General features: G+C 38.8%; 1 protein-coding gene across 2 annotated transcripts in view; it reads left to right on the forward strand.

Moving 5' to 3' along the window:
* Positions 1 to 7,227: 7,227 nt before the first annotated feature.
* LOC150076924 (uncharacterized) overlaps positions 7,228 to 24,169 on the forward strand; it is a 33,737-nt gene continuing 16,795 nt past the window's right edge. The window contains exons 1-3 of one of the 2 annotated variants that reach the window (XM_090386925.1): positions 7,228 to 7,539; positions 19,101 to 19,973; positions 23,186 to 23,394. In XM_090386925.1, coding sequence (XP_090243051.1) covers positions 19,211 to 19,973; positions 23,186 to 23,394 — 972 coding nt within the window. In that variant the 5' untranslated portion in view covers positions 7,228 to 7,539; positions 19,101 to 19,210. The remainder of the gene's footprint in view (positions 7,540 to 19,100; positions 19,974 to 23,185; positions 23,395 to 24,169) is intronic. The other variant, XM_090386926.1, reaches the window with a different exon arrangement.

The following is a 24,169-nucleotide window of genomic DNA, read 5'->3' on the forward strand; positions in this document are numbered from 1 at the left end:
GGACTAATGTTATTAGTGGAGTCTAACAGGGCTCGGTGCAGGGCGCATCGTTATTTTCTGAATTCATTAATGATAATGATGAGAGTATATCAGGGTTAATGTCTAAATTTGCAGATGATGTAAAGGTTGGCAGGGTGGTTAATGACAGTAATCAAGGTATGCTGCTGCAACAAGATCTAGAAAAATTAGGCTGATGGGCTGAGTGGTGGAAACTGAAGTTTAACATTGATAAATGCAAATGGATAGCAGTAATCCCAGAGAAACGTATCAACTCTGTAGGAGTACACTCAGGACAGTGGAGAATGAAAAGAATCCTGGGGTAATTGTGCAGTCAGATATGAAGTTTTCTGACAGTGCAGACAGGCTGGTCTTGTCAATGATATACAGGAATTTTACTAGCAGAGATAAGGAGACGATTATCCCCTTGTATAAGGCAATGGTCAGGCCACATCTTGAGTAGTGCGTAAGGTCTAGAAGCCTCATTTTAAGAAGAATGTGGAGCTTCTGAAAGAGGTACAGAAAAAGACAAAGGAATTGGTGAGGAGAACAGAGGATTGCTCTTACCAAGAAAGGCTTAAGTTCTGCAAACTGCAACGTCCGAAGATTACACACTTGCAAGGCGATTTTATTGAAGAGTTTAAGGCCTTGAATGGTTTGAGCAAGCTCAGTGCTGATGGAATTCTTCCTCTTGCTCAGATTACGCACTTGAGGGGGGCATAAATTCAAATTGAGGAAAGACAGTTGTAGGATAGATTGTGTGGAAATTTGCCTTTAGCCAAAGGGTGATTGATTGATGGAACAAACAGCGTTAGAGTCAACTCACGTGACCGCTAAATAACGATTAATGACAACTAGTTATTATTAATGACAATACGATTAACGATAATAACTAGTTTTACTAGCTTAATTTTTTTTTTTAGCAGCATGGTGCGCAGTTATATCAAGAACTGGAAATTGGTGAAATAATGAGCACTTAAACCTGCAAGCAGTGCAACCTATCTTTAATTTCTTAAAGAATTACAGATTATTCTCAGACGTTTCGTGACTCTTCTTTACCACTTCTTTGGTTCTTGAAAAGACAACAGAACTGGTAAGATTTATGTAAAGTTCTCTGAGTAGTGCAGACGGGCTGCAAAAAGAGCACGTGGGGTTTTGTCAATGATATACAGGAATATTGCCAGCAGGGATAAGGAGGTGATTGTCCCGTTGTATAAGGCAGTGGTTTGGCCATATCTTGAATACTGCATAGTAGTAGTAGTAGTAGTGACATGTGATGCAAGAAAGCAAGTGTATGAGCTCATGCAGCATCAGCCAAAAAAGAAAAAAAACACACCATTCCCTCCAAATGCCTGTCCAGTTCCTCCTTAAATTTATTCAACCTATCAACTTCCATAACGACAGATGGAAGTTTGTTCCAGCAATTAACCACCCGCTGGCTAAAGGCAAATTTCCGCACATCTATTCTACATCTGTCCTTTCTTAATTTGAATTTATGCCCCCTTAGGTTCGTAATCTGAACAAGTGGAAGGATCCCATCAGATTTCAGCGTGCTCAACCCATTCAAGACCTTATATACCTCAATCAGATCACCGCGCAGGTGCGTAGTCTCCAGCTGCTGCAATTTGCAGAACTTAAGCCTCTCTTGGTAAGAGGATCCCTTCATTCCCCTCACGAATCTTGTTGCCCTTCTCTGTACACGCTCAAGTAAATCTACATCCTTCCTAAAATGAGGCCTCCATACCTGCACGCAGTACTCAAGGCGTGGCCTGACCATTGCCTTATACAGAGGGACAATCACCTCCTTTTCCCTGCTAGCAAAATTCCTATATATCATTGACCTGCCCTGGCAGCCTGTCTGCATTGCTTAGAAAACTTCATATCTGTTTGCACACAATTACTCCCAGGTCTTTTTCATTTTCTACCACCTTAAGTGTAGTTCCACACAGTTGGTACGTTTCTCTAGGGTTAGTTCTACCCATATGCAGTACTTTGCATTTGGAAGGTTAAACTTCAGTTGCCACTTCTTAGCCCATCTGCCCAAATTATCTAGATCCTGTTGCAGTAGCACACTGCCATTGCTGTCATTAACAACCCTGCCAACCTTTGTATCATCTACAAACTTCGGCACTAAGCCTGATATACCTTCTTCAATATCATTGATAAATATACAAAACAACAGTGGACCTAACACCGAACCCTGTGGGACTGCACTAATAACATTAGTCCACGAAGAGCAGCACCCATTGATTACCACCCTCTGTCTTCTCCCACTTAACCATCCTTTTATCTATTGTAGCAACTTACCCTTAATACCATTCTACTCCAATTTGTACAGTAGTCTTCCATGCGCAACAGTGTCAAAGCTCTCCTGAAATCCAAATATATGATTTCAAAATTATTTTTTGCATCCAGTTCCTTTGTAACCACACCATAATATCCTATCAAATTTGTCAGACAAGACTTTCCCTTAACAAACCCATGCTGTGTCTGAATTATTGCTGCAGTCTTGTCTAGATGATCCTGCAATGCATCTTTAACCAGTGACTCCATTATTTTACCCTGAACAGAAGTTAAACTAACTGGTCTGTAATTACTCGTGTCACCCTTCGATCCCCTTTGTGAATCGGGGATACATTTGCACATCTCCAGTCCGTGGGGATCTCCCCTGAGTCCAAGGATGCTCTCATAATTATGGCTAAGGGTTTGCTTAGTTACTTTGCCGCCTCCTTTAATAGATCCCATCCACCCCAGGTGCTTTTCTTATGTTTAACTTCAACAATTTCTCCTTCACTTTGCTTTCAGTTACTACAAAATCATTAAGTATCCTGCTACAATTTGATAACCTTCTGCCATTTTCAAACTGTAATAATTCCTCACGTGTGAATGTAGATGCAAAATACTCATTCAGTTTGTTTGCTATCTGAGCAGGATCATCAACAGTCGAACCATCGATGTGAAGTGGACCAATCAGATTCATCCCCTTCCTTTTAGAGTTTATATAAGTAAAGAAATCCTTGCTGTTTTTCTTAGCATCTTTTGGCAAGGATTTCTCATAATCTGCCTTCGCCTGCCTAACCTCCTTTGTGACCTGATTACAGACTAGCTTATATCTGCCATAGGCTTCTGAGGTGATGGACAGATGGATAGAGGTATGGTAGCCTCATTTTAGGAAGAATGTGGATTTGTTGGAATTGGTACAGAGAAGATCAACAAGAAGAGCCATCTCTCTCTCTCAAATTTACTCTCACCAAGAAGGATTTCTGTCTTGGAAACTAGGACTTGCGAGGAAAGCTGATTTAAGTGTTTAAGACTTTAAATGGATTGAGTAAACTAAATGATGGTGGTATATTTTACTCTATCTCGGACAGCACACAAGGGGACATAAACTTAAAAGTTAAAAACTGAACATTACAAGGGGATTAAAAGTTGCTTTCAGTCAAGAGTAATTGATTGTTTGATGTTGTGGAGGTGGACAGTTTAAATAAATTTAAGGATAGATTAGACAAATTATTGAAGGGGATGGACAGATGATATGGGTACATTTTTTTGGCTAATACTCTATTATAAATTTGCTTTCTTATCATTTGCTACTGATAACACTGATACTGAAATCCCAATACATTTGCTGTCCCAAATGTATCGGGACAGCAAATGTGGGCGTGATGGCACTGAACCTCTCCGAACACCAATCAGACCCAATAACCAACACCGGACGATCTAGAAAATGTGCGTTTGGGCTCGGATCTGTAAAACTTTATCCTCTTAGTGTCCCAATAATTTTAATAATTCTATATATAAAATATACACGTCATTATTCCATGCTGTATAAAAAAGGCCTAGGTTCGGATCCGTTTCAAAGAGCGGAATATATCAGCATTTTTTTTTCAGTCAAACCGATTGAAGGATATCTCAAGGAGGACCAAACATAGATTAATAAATTTCATTTAATTGGTGTAATACTGGAATGGAACATCGATGCCACAAGAAGTTAATGATGTCAGCACGGAGTTCATCCACTTGATGACATGCGCAATAAGACAGGTACAACCAACCTAAGGAGAAGGAAGACGCCGGGGGAAGCCAATAGGACACGGAACTTCTAACGAAGCCGATGAGCTTTCACCAAACATATCAGTCCCCGCTTCCATCTATCAAACAAGATGATTCGTACTTGTAAACAGACTGATAAGCCCAATTCCCTGAAAAGTTGCGCTAAGGGAAACCTTTTTCGTAAAATCTGTTACGAAGATAACAAAACGATACGGGCTGATAACATTAAGATTGCTAGCGCACTGGTAATTAGGAGGGGAAATGTGTTAATGTGTGTAATATTGCGTGTAAATTCCAAATATTTAATTGAAATTGATCTACTACGTATTGCAATACAGGAAACCATTCAGATCTCTAAAATGGCGACTGCCAACCAATCCTTCACCCGTAAGTTACCATTTGATGACTCTCTATGGTGGAATCGAGTATATCTGAATATGCCAAGATGGATAGCGATGACCTTTCGGAAACGATTTCAAGAGATATGGAGCTATTCCCAAAACACAAAAGAGGCAACCCATCCAAGAGTTACCCCAATCCAGGACACCCCCAATGTCAGAGAAAAGGTTACCTCGTTTAAAATCGACAAATGCGAATTGCGTATTTTAGCCCTAACTTCGCTGTTTTTACTTTCAATAAACCTGGAGGTCATCCGTTTCCAAATTGATGTCAGCACCAAATCTAGACCACACTGGCGTGACGTCATCGTTCATAGGTCAGCGTAGAGAGATGCGCTTGTCGGGACGAAAGAGTCGTCCATTTCTCTTTCCCCCTATGCTTAGACTAGGAGGCGTTCTGATGGGCGCCGGTATTGGGTTTCCATAGTAACAGCACCGTTGACACTTGATCCGCAGATGGGTGTTGGGTAGAGTGATGACAACGTTAGTCCCGGATTATTTAAACATGACCTTCGCCTTCCAGTGCTCCGCCAAACACGAAGATTGTCCTATGAAGTGGATTGCTAGAGAAACGGCTACACAGACAAGGCTATTCTGGCTTCCCGAGAACCTTTTAAATAAACTACCCTTCCGACATCTTGGTGGTCGAGGGGCGGGTTGAGGAAGGGGAAGAGAGCGAAAGCAGTTCGAGCATTTCATTTCCTTTTTATACGACCACCTCCGGGCAACAAGTGGCAAACAAATGGAGAATGGAAACCAAGAGGAACACTGGTATCTTTCCCAATAACAATTGCCCATCCCTTCCCCAGACACGCAAATACTCTGGCTAATTAATCCCCCATTTAAAATTAACCACCCTAGATGATATCTTCTCATTATGCAATTAAACCACAAAATAAAAAGGACGTCTTTCAACAGGTGGCTCCATCTATGGAACCCTTGTTTTATTATACTTCCATCAACTAATAAAAATCAAAATATTAAACTGTATTATATATATATAAATTAATAATTTATAATTAGAGTAACACAGCGTATAAAAAAATTATAACGCCTAGTTTTAATTATATATAATAATTATAACGTAAATTTTAAATAATTTAAGTAAATAAAATAAAATAAGATAAAAATAATTTAATTTTAAATAAAAAAATATTTTTATCAAAATTATTAAATTGTTAATTATTTAATTATAATTAAATACGTTATAAACAGTAAAAAGAGAACCAGTGATGGATAATAATATAGGCAACGTATTACTGATATACCAGCGCCGACCCTTAGGGGCGAGGTGCTGTACGCGGGTCACAGACTGCAAAGCCTCCCCTCCTCAGACCAAGCAAAGAGAATTCCTTTTTACTTGTTCTTTTTTCCCAAATTCTTGCATCTAGATCCCATGAACTCTCGGACTGATCCTAACTGATACAATAATGAAAATAAATAAGAAAATCCAGTGCCTACTGAACAGGAACTAAAACAAAATTATAAAATTATCTAGGAAAGCCAGAAGTAAAAAACTAAGAAGAATTCTAATGGGCATTAATTATTCTGTGCAGAGATAAATAAAATAAGGTACAATAAACCGATGTATATGACTTGATGTGGGTGGGGGAAATAGTTGAGAAAATTAATCTGTATTCTATAATAAAACTAAAAACATTAATCAGCGATCATAACATTTCTTTTGGTGCTATAGTTACAGTAAATTGTCGTGACAACTAAAGCATTGTTGAATAATTGTTAGAAAAATTTTAATTGTAAAACTGCTCAAATGCAACGTAAAATCTACTCTCATTGTTATAACCATTTCATGACCATTGTTGAAAAGCAAACAATGCTTTAGTTGATGCTTTTTATCATAGTTGATATTTCTGCTGTTGCTATAGTTACAATTATTGTTGTCATGAAAATCATCGTTGAATATTGTTAGAAAACTTTTCATTGTCAAACCGCTCAAATGCAAACGTAAAAATCTGTTCTCATTGTTATAATATTTTTCATGTCCATTGTTAAAAAGCAATTGTTACGAGACAATTGTTACAGCGATCATAATTGATATTTCTTCTGTTGCTATAGTTACAGTAATTGTCGTCATGAATAATTTTCGTTGAATAATTGTTAGAAAACTTTTCATTGTCAAACTGCTCAAATGCAAACGTAAAAATCTGCTCTCATTATTATAATATTTTTCATGTCCATTGTTAAAAAGCAATTATTACAATTTTTTCTATTTTTCAAACCTGCTCTTCTCGGTAATGTGGAATAATAATATCGGTGGAAATCAGAGTAATAAAAAACATTAAAAATTTTATAAATTTTCTGTAATGTAAGAAAATAAACGTTACTTCTTCCCTTAAAAAAACATTTAGAATACTAATTAAAATAATAATTAGCGTAATTAATTATGGTAATTTTTTCTAAAAGTATTTTAGAACACGAAAAAGTAAACGATGACTGAACAGACACTTTCAAAACTTATCTTTTTACCACGTCCGCCTCAACTAACTTCAAGCTACCGTTAATCCGTGTACGATGAATACGTAGCAAAGGGTTGCTACTGATGGGAGATCATTGCTCATACTTTGTCATGTTTAGTCATGGATCACATGCCGACGTAAACCAAAACCACCTCCTCGCCTGCAATTGTGGGTCGAGCGCAGTTTCACGGGTACACTCACTCTCTCCAGAGAGCACCTGACCTTTGGCCGTACGGTCCAGAGCTGTTGGTGCCAGTAAGGGGAGTGGGGAGGGGATGAACCGGGGGGAAAAAGAAAGCACAGCGAGCGAGAGAGCTTCGCACGAAGAGTCAACATTTCCCCTGCAACTGTAATGGTGCGGCGTCCATGCACGTGTCTGTAACCAGTTGCTTCCGATTACCCCTCCTGTTTACTGGCAAGTCCGGCCCAAGGAATCTCAACTGAGGAAAAAGGAAGCGACCCCTTGAGGAAGGTGGTCAGCTAGTTCCGTAAGTGACCTCCGCTTCCCACATCCAGTGGTGGCTGGGGATACAGCTAAACTGCACGAGATCTCTCCTGCAAGTGGCACACTCGGTGATCCCTTCCATGCGACGCACATATATCTTCGGAGCCATGTAAGTACGAACACTTTTTTTCCCCTCCCTCTTGCTGGAACATTAGATAAGTATTCCTGCACTCCGTGTCATTTTTATCAAGCAGTTCGCCCGCGCGCGCGCGTGTGTGTGTGTGTGTATGTACATATATCTGTGTGTGTGATTAAAGCAAGTTCCTGTCTTTGGAAGTCTGGGAAGCTTAAATGCGATAACCTGAGCTGATAAGTTATTATTGGTCGGGATTATCAGTGTTATCAGCGAGTCCGTTCTGTTGTGCCCCGTTTCTAGGGGGTATTGTGAAGATGGACCCATCCACGATTACAACGGTGCATGGCTTTTATTCGATCTTAAACAGACCAAGATATATGTTGGGTGTGAACACAATCGACTCTGCATTTCATTTGAGTTCCACTTTTCATGCAGGTGTTTCAGTTATGAGCAGTATTCGTGGCTTCATTCGACTTTGCCTTCAACTGTATTGAATCCGGTGTGGGCTGGAATACTGCTGATAACAGAACCGTTTCCATGGGAATTTTTAACGAGATTCTTGGTTAGTAGGATGTTCAAAAGGGGGAATTCCTAATTTTAGTCCATAAAACAAAAAAGAAGCCAATCTTTGTTGTGGTAACTCTTCGGTTTTCTGTATATGGTTTTTCAGTTTAGTTGAGTTCAGTTTTCATTCTTCATTTCCCTTCTACTGAATCTATAACGCAATATTCTTAATATTCAAATAAAAGCCATTAACGCTCGTGAGGTTTGAATATTGCTTGTCTGGAGTTTTGTGGGTTTTCTTTTTCCTGTTTTAAAAACTTTTTTTTAAAAAAGCTAAACTATTTTCAACTATTAGGTGGTTTACAGAACCCGATTAGCTTGCGTCCCACACATTCAAACTGGCGGGTGATATAAAAGCAGCTTTCAGTCATACCATTATAAATTTATTTCTTAAAATAATTTATAAGTAGTTGTATATTTTTATTTCTTCATTCTGTTATTAAAAAAGGTTTATTATCTAATTCTATTTCTTTTAACTGTATTGTAACTTCTTGCCGAAGTGATAAAAATATTCAAAAAATATCACATTTATGACAATTATGATTTTAAATGGAACTGTATTTATGATTTTGGATGAGATCAAATTGTTCGATGTTTCTCTTGGTCTTCCAACAAAAGAAAAATCTTGAACAACTTTGATGTCAAGAAGTCTCAAGGTATTGATAACATTTCTCCACTTGTTCTTAAAGCCTGTGAAAGAGTCTACTCCTGTTTTTCATCCTCTTTTTCACTAAATAGGACCTTAAATTTCACCTCAAATTTCTAAATTCCTCCGATTTCAAAGAAGGATGAAAAATCTGTTACTTCAATATAGAGAAATCAAACATCCGCCAAATCTTATACTATCTTAAACCTTCCGTGTTTATTAATGATTGCTATGGATTCCATTAGTCCCGATCTAGGGGTGATGTCTTGGCTTATGTTACTTATTCGCTGACAAAATTCACGGAAAAGTTTGTAAAAACTCAAACAGTTTCTCTCGACCTTTCTTAGGTTTTCGATCGGATTTGGTATAACGGCCCTTGTGCCTGGGTAGCTAGTTTCCTCTTACATGTAATGGTAAATTCTTCTATCTTCTTCTCAACTAATATTACAGTGTACCCAAGATGTTGTTCTTTCTTGTTGATGATAGTACATTACATCAATCTTCCAGTTTGAGAAACTTCACTCTGCATCAACGAATATCCAGTTATTTAAATGCTGATCTCCGAGTAATTTTCTAGTTGGAGAGAAGAAAGTTGGAGAAAGTTGAAGAAAGAACACAGATTCAGAGGATGATCCTTGCTTCTAGCGTCTCTTGGCTCAAACATACCACAAAAAAATATATAAGTTGGAACTGTTCACCTTCTTGAATATATGCACGCAATCTTTTGATCATATTCGATGAAACCTTTTGTTGTGTTAAATGTCTGTGCTCACAATATCATTCTGCACGTTGGACTTTTTTAGTGCCTTTCATCAAGCCCGCAAATAATAATCCTGCGAAGTTAAAGAAGACAACAACCATAAACGTCTCCAGGCATTGACACTCTTTCTTTCCATGGAAGAAAAGAGGATTTTTATTGCTCCATATGCTGTTTGTTTGAATATTGACGTAACCATTCAAAGGAACCAAAATGGAATCAACTTCATCACAAAAGAAAACGAGGTCCAAAATGCTGCACCAATCAACTTCCACTTATAGTTCAATTTCAAATTCACCTAATGTTTCCTCTTCTTCATTTATCCCTTCTATTACTGTTTTTTGAAACAGTTCCTCCATATGCATAAGTACTTCCTAAAAACTACTGTGTACAGAAACTGAATCCAATGACAACAAGTTAAACTACTCAACCCTAACATAGTTCACGATACTGGAGTAATATACTCCAGTGTCTTAACATAAAAGTGCTATCTTCAGATGGAAGCAATCGTTGAAATTAATAATTTCTCCCTGTATAAAAATAAATGATACGAATATCTAATGGTGGCTGTAATCGACCATGGACATGTCATTAAAACGCCTCATCCTCACCAACCACATGACATCTGCAAAGAAGACAACATGTAATCCTATTTCTTGGTGATTTTTGTGTAATAACATCTACAATCCCTTTTCTAAATAAAAATTAGCACGTGAGACTGTAGTGTAATATTCAGGTGTGCCTGCAGTGACTGAATCAATTATTGGATAATTAGCAGCCTCCATTACAATTTTTCTTGAAAGTATTATAATGCGCAAGCATCAAAATGGAGTTTGACTCTTACCTAAAGCAAGACTGCTTTGGAACGGTATATCTGGTTTTAAGCACAGTTGGTAGAATTGCCGTCCTCCCAGGTGGAAAAGACCTGAGTTCGAGTCCCGTCAAGGACGCGAGGAATTTTTATGGGCCTGTTTCACATTGTGGTTGAGTTATTCGGTCTTAGGCGAGGGTTATCAGCTCTTTTCTCACTAAAACTTTGGTATTTTGTCTAGTAAACAAATCGACCAGAGAACGCACGCAATTTACAAACATATACGTCTGCTCAATATGGCCTAAGTTGATGACGCGCCTACAAAAAAACCGTACAACAACGAGCAATACTGTTAGGGCTTACATGTATGACTCTGTCTGGAATGTATAGAGATTGGTCCGATAACCAAATAACGCACAACCAACGGCGATCCTCTGGTAGGAGGCTTATTGATGCAAGGAACCAAAGGAGGCCGAAAAGACTTACACAACACAGGATATTGCTTCCTCAAAATGGATAGCTTTTCTTCCAAGATATCTTGGCAAATCTTTACAATCAAATTCTCACTCGATCTTGTGTACCTCCAGACTGCGGATGACATTTTCCTGGTTTTACAAACCCCTTGCGATAATAACCCTTGCGATAATATCAGCCTTCTCATTCCATTGTGTATGGCTCAACAACTTCTGACGACTTCCTGGATTATAATAAGATTTCTAGGTTTCCCAGTAGAAGATCCAATACTTACCATTTTCTCCTTCCTTCATCTCCTCTTTCCTACATATTACAATCTAATCCAAATTACTTTCCTCTGCAAATTGACAGTATGGGAAATTATAGAGTTCTTAAAATACCATGATTGTTAGACTAAATTCCAAATAGCAAATGCTTCATTTACGGTACTCACATTATACAATCTGCAATAGTTTAGGGTAGAATGATGGCTAAAATTTTGGGTGGAATGATGGCTAAAATTTTGGGTTGAATGATTTGATTAGTAAATTAAAAATTAAAATTAAAAAACGAGATAAAAATAAGTTATATTGACGGAATTTAAAATAAGCGCAAGGAGGCAGAAGTGCACAACTCCGTCCCTGGTTGTCACGAGGAAAGTTAATTAAAAAACTCTGAATAATATGAAGCTGATAAGGCCAATAGTCATAACGATGGACTTTCGTTTAGTTAAAAAACGTCTTCAGTTGGCAAAGTTGAGTAGAGAGTGAGCGCGTGCTGTATATAAAAGAAAATATCTATACTCCCACGATGCTCTTTGGGACACGTGGGAATCTCAAATGTGAGCGATTCCAGACCTGGGAAAGATTGAAGGGGAGTTTTGCGTTTATGATGTTAAGTTTGGAGTGGTGACGGAACCATTCAATAATGAGAGCCTCATATTGGGGAATTTTGTTTTTAGTTTAACTATAGTAATGGCGGAACAGACTAGGGGGGTGTGGTTGTGAGTGTGTGCATGTATTGCGAGCTCGGTGCTAGATTGTCCTGTCCTAAAACTATTATAGTGGTAGTATGCTATGCACGTGTATTAGAGGTTCTTGTGGAACCGAACTTTTCCCTGTGTGTGTATGTTTTTTCTAAAAATCTTGGTGCCCAGTTTTGGTGCCTGCTTTGTAAATGGTAAGATTGAGGAAATTGATTTGATTGTCCGCTTCAATTTCAAGTGTGAATTTCAATCCATCATGTATTGAGTTGAATTTTGAAAAAACATTGTCTATTGTGGATTTATTACATATTATAAGTTTATCATCTGCGTAACGTGTGTATAATTTTATCTCTGAAGAGAAAGGGTGTAAAATTTGGTTTTCTATTGTAGCTAAATAAATTTCGGACAAAGGGGCAGAAATACCTAGACCCATGGGTAGGCCAAATATTTGCTGAAAAATTTTGTTGTGGAACCTGAAATATCTGGCATCTAGTAATAATGATGGGAGTTCTAGGATATTGTTGATGGAAAGAGGGGTGCGTTTGGTTAAGGTGTCGTCTGTCATTTAGAACTTTCGTAAGGCTTGTAATGGGAATGGTATATGCACGTTTGTGTATAAAAATACTAGGTCGAAAGACGCTAAGATGTCTCAATCAGAAATTGTTGTCTTTTTTCAAAATTCAACTCAATACATGATAGATTCAATTTCAAGATTCACACTTGAAATTGAAGAGGACAATCAAATCAATTTCCTCGATCTTACCATTTACAAAACTGACACCAAACTGGGCACCAAGATTTTTAGAAAAAACACACACACAGGGAAATATTTACACTTCGCATCGCACCACCCACTTAGCACAAAAAAGCAATTCTATATAACCAAATTCATAACGCCATAAAATATACCTCCTCACAAGATGACTTATCCAACGAACTCCTATATCTCACAAAAAAGTTTATAGCTTGGAACTATCCACTCCAACTAATTTTCATTGCAAAAAGTAATATTAACAACTCAACCAAACATATTACTAAGAAAAATACACGTATTATCCTTCCCTATCACAGTGAACTCGCAAGACAAGTACCCAACAGGCGATATGAACAACATAATATACCTAATCAGATGCTAACCAAACTGTAATGCTTGCTATATTAGAAGCACTACCACAAAGTTCGGTTCCACAAAAACCTCTAATACACGTGCATACTATCACTATAACATTTTTAGGACAGGACAATCTAGCACCGAGCTCACAATACATGCACACACTCACAACCACACCCTCCCAGTCTATTCCGCCATTACTATAGTTAAACTAAAAACAAAATTCTCCAATATGAGGCTCTCATTATTGAATGGTTCCGTCACCACTCCAAACTTAACATCATAAACGCAAAACTCCCCTTCAATCTTTCCCAGGTCTGGAATCTCTCACATTTGAGATTCCCACGTGTCCCAAAGAGCATCGTGGGAGTATAATATTTTCTTTTAAATACAGCACGCGCTCACTCTCTGCTCAACTTTGCCAACTGAAGACGTTTTTTAACTAAACGGAAGTCCATCGTTATGACTTTTGGCCTTATCAGCTTCGTATTATTCAGAGTTTTTTAATTAACTTTCCTCGTGACAACCAGGGACGGAGTTGTGCACTTCTGCCTCCTTGCGCTTATTTTAAATTCCGTCAATTTAAATTATTTTTATCTCGTTTTTTAATTTTAATTTTTAATTTACTAATCAAATCATTCAACCCAAAATTTTAGCCATCATTCCACCCTAAACTATTGCAGATGTGCAAGGTGAGTACCGTACATTAAGCATTTGCTATTTGGAATTTAGTTTTCCTCTGCAAATTAGATTAAATTTTTAGGAGTACATCTGGATTCCAAACTTATCAGTACAGTGCACCAATCTTCGCTCTACATTTCTAACAGCCTTCCTGCAATCTTGTTGCAATCCAGTCTAAACATCTCCCCCCCCCGTAACTTGAAATTATGGCCCCTTGTTCTAGAATCATTTATAACCGTGAAAATTTCATCCTCATTCATTTTGCTTATGCCTATTAGAGTCTTAAACACCTCAATCAAGTTCTTTTAAGGTGCAACCCACATAATCGAGGTCTTTCCTCATATGGACTCCATTTTTCCGATCTCACCAGCCGAGTTACCCGTCTTTGGACCCTTTCAAGAAGCTCTGTGTCTTTCTTTAGGTGCGGTATCCATACTTGAACACAGTGTTCCAAGTGTGGTCTAACAATAGCGTTATACAATGGGATTTTGACGTCCTTATCTCTACTAGCAATTGTTCAATAAATCATCGCTAGGACACCATGGGCTTTCCTTGCAACCAATCTACAATGCTCGAAGAACTTCATGTCTGTTCGTATCGTAACACCCACTTTCCTCCACTACCGACTTTAGTTCAACTCCGCCAAGTGTATAAGTTATTTTGGGGTTACTGTTCCCCAGGTGCAATACCTTACACTTTGCTGGAATAAAGCATAGCTGCTATTTTTCTGACCATTCCTGAACTGTATCTAGGTCATTCTGATGAAGTTCTGCTTGGCGGTAATCATTAACTACTCTACCAATCTTTACATCATCTTGAAATTTAGACATCACGCCGTCTATCCCTTCATCGATGTCATTTATGAAAATCAAAAACAACGATGGTCCTAATACTGATCCTTGGGGAACCCCACTTTTTACATCAACCAAATCTGAGGAATAACTATTTATCACAACCCTCTGCCTCCTGCTCTGAAGTCATCCTTCTATCCATCCAAGGATTTTCCCAGTGATTCCAACCTGTTCCAGCTTATAAAGTAACCGCTCATGTGAGACTGAGTCAAAAGCTGTGCTGAGATCCAAATAAATCACTGTTTCAATGCACTCACTTGCCGCCTCCCTTAAGATTATCGGGTATATTCCATCAACCCCAGGAGCCTTACTGGCCTGTAGGCGCGAAAGTTTTTTTCATTAAATAAACTTCACTCCCATAATTTCTAATTAACATAAAGGGTTTTTCTTCTGTAAATATCGATGCAAAATAATTGTTAAATTCATCTGCAACTTCAGCTGGGGTATCTAATACCATCCCACGTCCATTACAGAAGGGTTCGATCTCGTTTGTCCTTCTTTTCTTTGCGTTTATATATATGAAGAATTCCTTATCCACCCCTTCTTTGCTCTGTTTGCCAGCGATTTCTCATAATCTGCATTTGCCAGCCTAACCTTTCCTGTGGACCTATTACAGATCATCTTGTAGCTGTTATAGGATTCAGTTCTTTTCATTGGTCTGTAACTTTTCCATGCTGTCTTTTTCTGGTCAAGTAATGTGGCAACTTCATTATTCATCCAACTTGGAATCCTCATGGAGTATTTTTAATGGTAAATACGCATTCAAGGCTTCTGTGATTAATGTTTTAAAGGTATACCATAGTTCAATTGTATTTGCTTTCTGTGAGATATCTACCCACTTAACAGAGGCCATGTAGCACCTTAAGCAGTCGGAATTTCCTCTCCTGAAATTATAACCCATTCCTTTGCCTTTAACTACCTCTGGTTCATGGGTGATGATGAAGTCTGAAGTGTTCTTTTCCCTAGTACTTTCCCTGACATGTTGATACAAATAGCAATGATCTAGTTGATTTAAAAATTTTATTCCCCATGTGGAGTTTCTTCCCATTTGCTCCAATCAATTAGAGGCAAATTAAAATCACCCATAATAAGACATTCACGCTTACTTGCCCATTCCACTTGCATGTAGAGGCTCTCATCATAATCTTCACAATCACCTGGCCTGTAGATTACTCCCACTCTCATCATACTTTTGCTTCCAACCATATCTACACTAGCATACGAAACGTCTGAATCCTGGAAGGCTTTCGTAGCGCTAAGCCTGCTTTTGAAAAGATCATGCATGGCCCCACGACCCCTTCTATCTGCCCTATCTTTCCTGAATACATTATACATACCACACTGAAACTTATCATCCCCTATTTCCGGTGACTCCATGTTTCTGTGAGCCCTATTAAGTCAGCGTTACTTGTCCTAACCAGCAGTTCGAATTCACTCATTTTACTGACATTACTGTATAAACAATTAAGACTTAATGTTCACGTATAGTTAACTACCCTGACACACCCCTTAAAGTTATTTTAGCTCGCTTCCCTGGCGTTAACCGACTGCTCTTTTGAAACGTTTCTGCCCTCAGAACATGTTGCTAATATGTTCGGTTGAGGTAACAAACAAAAACTGTTGAGGTATGTGCGGGTGTTACTTTGACCAATATCACTTCCTAATCTCTTACATATTCTACCTCGCTTCCTCTAGGCTTCACAAATGTGGTTTTCCATGTCTAAATCCACCCTTTAGTCTACCATGTAAGTCAAATAATTTCTCATCATTGGTTAAATTGAAATCGTGCCTGTTATTCCTCGCTAGCAATAAAAAGCTATCCAATATTTTGCACCTCTGATCATTGGCCAAAGTGATTTCTCAACATCTGGAGCCTTCTTCAGTGGCGATTTCCACCCAGGACTACCAGAATGTTTCTGTTAAGCTAGCCACCTGTTTTGATCTTAATCTAGTTGTCTGGCTTCAAAACAAGTTATACAGAAAAACTGTTTTAGACTCCTTAGTTCAACAGACATTTTATCTCCAGTTTCACTGAGTTTTTTGCATGGATCTAACTGGGGATGATTTCCCTTCCCCAAGATCATTCGTGTTCTTGTACATACCATTTCTGAGATATCTGCAAACAGAACAATTCTCCTTTGCTGGTCCTCTTATGTCCCACCTAAAAAAAAACACAAACTTTGATGAACTTCGATTTTTCATCCCAAAAAGAAGACATTTACCATAGAAAATTATTTTAGTTGTAATATTTCAAACGTTATTTTATGAGGCTATGTCCTACATGTAAAATAATGTTTTATAACTCTCTTAGAGCAAGGCATTTGCCCTAAATTTACTTCCGTTCTAAATTCTATAAAAGTTGAATAGAGTACTGGAACCTTGCACAAACTGTCTTTGTCGCTTAATCCACTTTTAGATAAGTTCTATCCTTGGAAATTTATAGAATTGTAATCAGCATTTACATGACTAGATTGAAAAGTTGGAGGTCCTGTTGCGCTGGGTACTTATATTGGAATACGTTTGAGTACTAGTAATGGGACATGCAATCCACGTAAAATATTTAATTTATTTCGATCATTTCAAAACAGAATTACAATATTTATTGATCCCAAATCATTAACAAGTATTTAATGTGAGTGAAGAATATTTTGGAGATTTTATTTCGAAATAAATCTCAGAATAGTTTTTGTTTTATATCCTGGAAGAGCCAGCCAGCCAATCGCAAGAGGACGTTCCAGTTGTGAATTATTTAAACCTAGTTTGAGGACGGTTGCTGCATTGCTCGCGTGCTCATCCTAAATTGTTCGATCCTGGGATTATTTCTAGGAAAGTGGCATTATAGAGAAACAGTGCAAGTTTCTTAGCAGGCGAAAGATGTATATATTCAAAGGCACGCACCAAGTTGGCCATTTCCTTCCAACCCGGAGCAGAGAGGAAGCGGTTCTCGAGGCCCTTCCCCTGTTTCCGCTACCAACTTAACAAACATGCGTCCCTTACGTATGAGACGCCGGTATTTACGTAATACACCCGGATCACTTCCTAGAGCTAAGTAAAAACTGACGTTTTGAAAGTAATTAAAGTGTAAGACAGAATATGGAAACTTTCTATAATAAAAATGGAAAAATTAACCGTCCAAAAATGATTTCTATAAAAACAGTACTGAGATGTTATTGAAAGGAAAGATTTAATGCTGAATTTGCAAACGATTTCGACATCATCCATTCATGAAGGATATAACCACTTGGTTATATTCTCTGGTGTACACTACTTGACCTTCACAGTGCAGCCAATGGCCTTAACCTTTGTCCGCCCTGTTCAGTTCTGCTCGCCAATCGTTGGCCAACGTGCGAATCAAAGGAGGATAGACGTAGTATCAAACTTCGTGTCCTTTAGTCCGTGCATGCCAACAACTACATGTACAGTAATGCACTATTTAGCTGATGACAGAGCACTTCTTAGACACCAGTTTTGGGTCGTATGCAAAAATACAAGGGTTCAAGGATGTTTACGGATCCTGTAGCAGTCTATTGCACGCCACCAAATCCCTCGAAAATTAACTGGAAAATTTCCCACACTTTTCCTCAGAAAGAGATCGTTATTGAGCAATTTTTAGAGGATGTGGTATCATTGAGCAGAAGAAAGAACTTGTTTTATATATTTTGGAACCAGAATTTGAACTATTTGTAACTTTATTCATTAAACCCAACATTATCCAAAGTTGTTTGTTGATGTAAATCATTCACAGCAAAATAAAAAAGGGGCAGGGCCTCTAGATCACTACCAAAATCAACTCGCTTTGATGTAACTTTGAGATCCGCTAACGTAGGTGCGTTGGAGGACGAATTTAACTTCTGAATTGCACTTAGATATCAGTAAACAAGATGGGTCTGCGGTAGTGCCGAAAAAGCAACACTACACCGCCCGGGATTGCGTGGGGAAGGGGGAAGTTAATGTTTAAATGTGGTTGCTAGGGTGGTCAATCCATCACGTGAAGGCACCCAGGAAAACTCATAAATCAACGAAGAGGAAGCCAAGCTAGTAATTGAATTTATCGCGGATTATCTACTGTCACTTAATTACCCTGCTGACAGTCTGTGAGCAGATAGTTGGGCTGACCTATTAAACAATCCTACCCCGCAAACTCTTCTTCCCCCCACCTGCTGTTTCTATCGTGATGTTCGCTTGAACTGGTTGAGGAAGAACACTGCGCTTCTGTGATATTAATTACATGCTAATACTGTTGTTGTTTTGGGAACTCTTCTGATGTTGCGAATACTTTGGTCAAGTACACCAGTTCACATTGAGTTATTACTCAGTACAGACACTTATGGAGACATAATACTCGATATGCAATGTTTATATCGAGTATTACGTCTGTACAAGTGTGTTCACGGGTCAATATGCAAGTTGTGAGGGCTGTAATAACTCACGGGGGTACAACCTTACTCCTTTTGTTTGAAGTCAGATGACTTGAAGAGATATTTGAAAATTTCACCACTCTCCAACGGGATTCCAGCTGAGGTCTCACTATACTGACACGAAGGGATACTTGCTAAAAAAATACCTCTTTTCTGCTATACCCAACATACTTCGTTGTGATAACAATGGTAAAAAAACTCATTTCAATGTTGGCTACCTTCCAGCGTAACTGGTCCTCCTCTTCGTTTCTGTTCTTACCAAATTTGCACGCACGCACGCCCAGACTGTTTTATTAATTACGATTCTCTCTTTCCAGGTCACCCAACTCTCCGCTTCTCTGCAAGCCCTTCTGCTTTCTGAGGTGTGCACGACTGTGACCTGTGACCCCGTTGCAACGTTAGCGAAGACCCGAAATCCGAAACTATTATGACCGACAGGGACGCCGTTGGCTGGTTAGACCCTGCAGCACCTACGGAAACGCACGATGCGGGATCGAATCATCCTCCGTTTAGCAGCACCGAAGTAGAGAAACAAGACCATGTCGTTGACCCGTCGGGGCAATTGTCTCCAGAACTGCACGAAGTGAAATCGGAACCCAAGTCCGTTCCAGAGCCGCCAAGCCTCTCTCCTCACGATCCCTTCCCGCCCGATCCCGCGCAGTCGGTCTACCGTCCACTGTCGGAGTACGGCAGCGAACCTCTGCCGGGATCGCCTGATGATCATCACAGCCCTCTCCCGTCCGTGGCGAGCTACTACCCGGTTTCCAGCTCACGTGACCTGCTTCAGCTCGATTCGTACCATCACATACCCTCTACGGCGGACACCTACAGCATCAGTCCCCCGCTGTACGTTTCCGGAACTCCGCCAACCCACGGCAAGATGTTTCCCATGCAGTACCCGAGTGGCGGGCCTCAGGAGTTGTCTGTAGCTCCTCAGGGACCTCCTTCTGCCGGTCCCTGGACCCAGAGCATCGAAGAATACAAAACGCTTCCATCCTTGGGGCAAAGGCTGGCCACACTTCAAACGGGACCCTCCCTCCTGCATCCGCCTTCTCCAAACAGACAGAATGGCCTAGGACACTTCACCCCGTTCCTGACGTCAGAGATCAACAACTCGTGGACAACTTACGAGTCTCCATCCGGAACTCTTTCGTACAGCGTACAAGGCCAACCTTTCATTGGCAGACCAGGTGAGTGCCAGTCTTGTGCATACAAGCGGTAATAAAAGGCCTGACAAAGAGTTTGCCAAACGCACTTCCGGGAAGCTCTTGGTAAGGCGTCACCCAACTGTTCAGTTAAGTATCAAAGTTTCATGAACCATAATTAATTGAATAACAAGCAAGAAATAGATGGATGAGCAATTTCATGACATCTTGTATTGATCATTAGTTGCTCATTTTATGAACTCTTAAAACTGGTCCTGAAATTGTTCATTCCATAAAATCTCTCTTTCCCACTCTCTTTTTCGCTTTCTCTTTCTCAAAGGATCGATCAATTTCTAACAGGAACCTTAAAGATAAACGCGAAACCAAAAGCGAAACTTAAACACTGGAAGTTGAGAGAGATATCGTCACAAAAGGCTAACAATCAGTTACGTTTTTATTTCTTGATCTCACATCAAACAGCCACCAGAGATAGGTATGATTCCAAATAAAAAATGCCATCATAATCATCGAAACAAATCCCATCTTTTCCATCAATTCTTCGATACGATATCACCAGGATAAAGTTTCTAGTTTTATCTCCTGAACAGTGTACACGGCTCGTCGTACATCAAATGCCAGTCCATCAATGTCAAAGCACAGGCAGTGGCCCTGGTGATAAAGAATGAAGGCTACGGTCTGTCAGATGAGAAACTTAAGAACGTCAATGAGTTCCCCCAGATAAATTGCATTTACTTTAAACACTCATTCTTCAGACAAGAAGAATCCACATAAGAGCACGCTAAATAATTATGAAATTTATTAAATAATTTTAAAAAGAAATTGGCTTTATAATAGCGGGTTTAAAAAAAAAAAGTTATTTATTCACACAATCTTCGACGTCCCCATTAGGGTGATTTTCACCTTTTCTGTCAACTGAGAGAACCACTATTGGAAAGTCACTTCTAATCAAGCGAAGAGATCAAACTGAATCTGCTCTCTCATGATTAAGGAGTCCTCAACCTGTACATCGTCTGCTTAAAGATGACGTCAGCAAATGAGGCAACGCATGCGCTAAGTTTTTCCACTCTTTTGCTTCTACTCATACAATGTGGCTTGTATTCAAGTCTCTGGTGGATTTGAAAGTAGTCGATTGTCCAATAAACCCCAAATCAGCCAATCGTGGTTGACTTTAAAGATTTACCACAAGAATTTCTTTTATTTTTCATTCGTTCATTTTATTGTATTGAGTTGTATGGTTAGATATCGAAGATGGACAGATGGTGAATATATATCCATAATAAAGATGTGGAACTGGTGTGTTTGCACGAAAGATGTCAATATCCTCGAGATGACATATGTTTCCATGGCATCTGGGCAACGTCTTCAGCAGCACTTAAATATTTCCACACCCACTGGGATTTCTTGTTCTGACTGCTGTCATCTTGCACAATATAAATACTACACTGTTAGAAAAAAATATCCTTCCAACATTACGAGCCCTGCTTCGCTTCCTGGGCCAGAGCCGTAAACTACGGACGGCTAGACTACCTTAGGTCATCCGCGTCTATAATCGTAACCATGTCAGACACAGGCGAAAAGGGGAGAGAAAAAAAAGAAGCAGAAAAAAAAAAATCTTCTCGGTTGAACTGAATTGCTGTTATGGAAGTACGGACTAGGGATGTACCTGTCAAAAAAACGCTACTTTATGAAGGGTCGAATGACCTCCTGTAGTGGCGGAGGTCAAGGGCTGTGATGGGATAAGTGAGTGATGTAGTAACTTGGTCAGGCGGAAATATGATATGTGCCAATTTTCAGTTTATACTGAGAGAAGGGAGAGAGAGAAAGAGAGTACAAAATGCACCCCAAAATGAAGACCCAAAATAGGGTTTAGTTAAGTATTAATATTAAAAACTAGTTGGTCCATTAGCCACCTTTTTTTGCTCTCTTCAATGGACGCTCTTTATCAATGAGCCGATTGCATCTGTCCATCTGTCCCTCTACAATATAAAGAGACCCCTTTGATCTTCAAAAGATCCCTGCAAAATCATGCGAAGAAACAACCGTTATTGGAAAATAACAGTTGTTTTTCAATTCTTCCACGAAAGGCTTATTCTTATTTCATCATTCACTCAATAAAAATATTTACTACCAATAAATATTAACTTTTTTCCCCCTTTTAGAGAAGACCTCATGAGTTTAAAACTATCTGGCAGACTTCCAATATGTTATTTACTTAATAGCGTGTTTATATGTAGAGCTTCTAGCTTTGGAGATGTTTATAATGTCAGAGGACCAGTGAAAAACTTCATGACTTGGATCCCTTCAGAGAATATAAACTGTAAGTCTGTTATGGGAACTTGGCTTGTTTGTGTATATACTCAGACAAATAGAGAAAAGGACTCTGTCCGGTATGTCTTCACTAAAGATGGTTAATAGGATTTTAGTGAGAATACTAAGCAGTGACACAACTTGGTGTAGCTTGTGAAAGAGATGGTCGAAGGTGTAGGTTTAATCCTATTATTTAAAACAAAATAGTACCACGTATAAATAAATAATCGTCACATTCAAAAAGGTAAATATTTTTCAAAAAAGAAAGTCTTTAATACGCTCCATTATTTGTGCTTAAAAAAGGTTTAAAAAATATATCTGGGATCATGGTTAATCCAACTCCACCGCCCTAGATAATTGCCATTCTGCTTTACCATTTTGTTTTTCATCTTTCAGTTGACAAACTGAGATACCAGCCAAACTGTAGTTATGTGTACCACACCAGGATGTCAAGGCTCCAAAATGTCTATACATATTTTATTAAGCATTCAACTGTGCTGCCATCTGACGGAACTGTTCACAACTATAACTGTAGTACAGTAGTTATCAAACATCTCGATGCAAACGAACATAAATAAATCGATTAATTAATCAAAATCGGTGATTAATTTATTCCCTTGCATTCTGTTATTAAAATAGCCTATTCTTAGGAAAAGAGTATCTTCCAACGAAAGATCATATGATGCTTGGCCTCAGATAAGATTAATATCTTAATACCACTCTTTAAAACATTTTTTTAAGAGTCAAAACTGCCTCTGAGTATTTCGTTTTTACCAATATAAATATGCATTCCCTGTGCTGCCATCTAACGGAACTATCCATAACTATAACTAATATCACTTTATACGCTTGTTGATTTATTTATTGATTATGTATCTTTAATTTTCCTTAATGACTGGCTAATTATTTCCTTTTCTGTCTGTTTTCAGAAGGCGAATACATCAGTGCCACGATGGCCTTAGAGGAAGGTCGCGAATGTGTTAATTGCGGTGCCATATCTACGCCCCTGTGGCGGAGGGATGACACAGGTCATTATTTATGCAATGCCTGTGGGCTTTATCACAGAATGAATGGCATGAACAGACCTCTCATCAAGAACCAGAAAAGGCTGGTAGGTGAAGATTGTTTTGCTAGAAAAGTGAGTTGAAATGATCGCACTTACTTTATTGATTTGGTGTATTTCCTCATTATGTATTCATACACGTTATAGTAAACATTATTTACTGCCTAGTCATATTCCCTAACTGTAGAACGTTTCTCTCTTTTCTTTCATTATAACATAATCCGGCATTAGAATTAGCGTTAGGGGGAAAAGGACAACAAGGAGAAGTAGGCCTTGAGGGTATTGAGTGTACTATTAAAAGTAAATAAAAATATATAATATTAAAAGTAGTGAAATACTGAGGCAACTCGTTGTGAAAGGTTATCTGTGTCCCACATGAAAGAACTACAGAATTACAAAAAAATATTTTAGGTTTTTCTTTCCAAAGAAAAAAAAAAAAAAAACAACTTGGTTCTGAAGCTTATAATAATAATATAAACATCGCGAAAGTTGCTTCAGCGGATCTACCTTCCCCATGATCGAAGTTGTGGATCGTGGCGCCATCTGTTGCCACTCTAGGGAACTAACACTGCTTATGTCCAGTGGGAGCTAAACAGGTCCACCTCCATAAATGATTGCGAAGAGAAACAATAATCATACTACACCGATTGTGGCGCAGGATAGTCACTCGCGTTCAAGCAGAGGGGTCGGTTCGAAAAGTTGGAGACAGTCTCCTGAGGAAGACGGTGGAGCATGTGGTATGGCTGCCGCAAGCAGTGGCACGTTATACCTTCATGGGGCCCATGGAAAAATGGAATTTTCGGGTCCCATCTAAAGAAAAAACTAATAAAGAACATTTTCAGTTTTATTT

This window comes from Mastigoproctus giganteus, chromosome 12, assembly GCF_048544385.1.
Source record: "Mastigoproctus giganteus isolate SK-2022 chromosome 12, ASM4854438v1, whole genome shotgun sequence".
Taxonomy (NCBI): Eukaryota; Metazoa; Arthropoda; class Arachnida; order Uropygi; family Thelyphonidae; genus Mastigoproctus; species Mastigoproctus giganteus.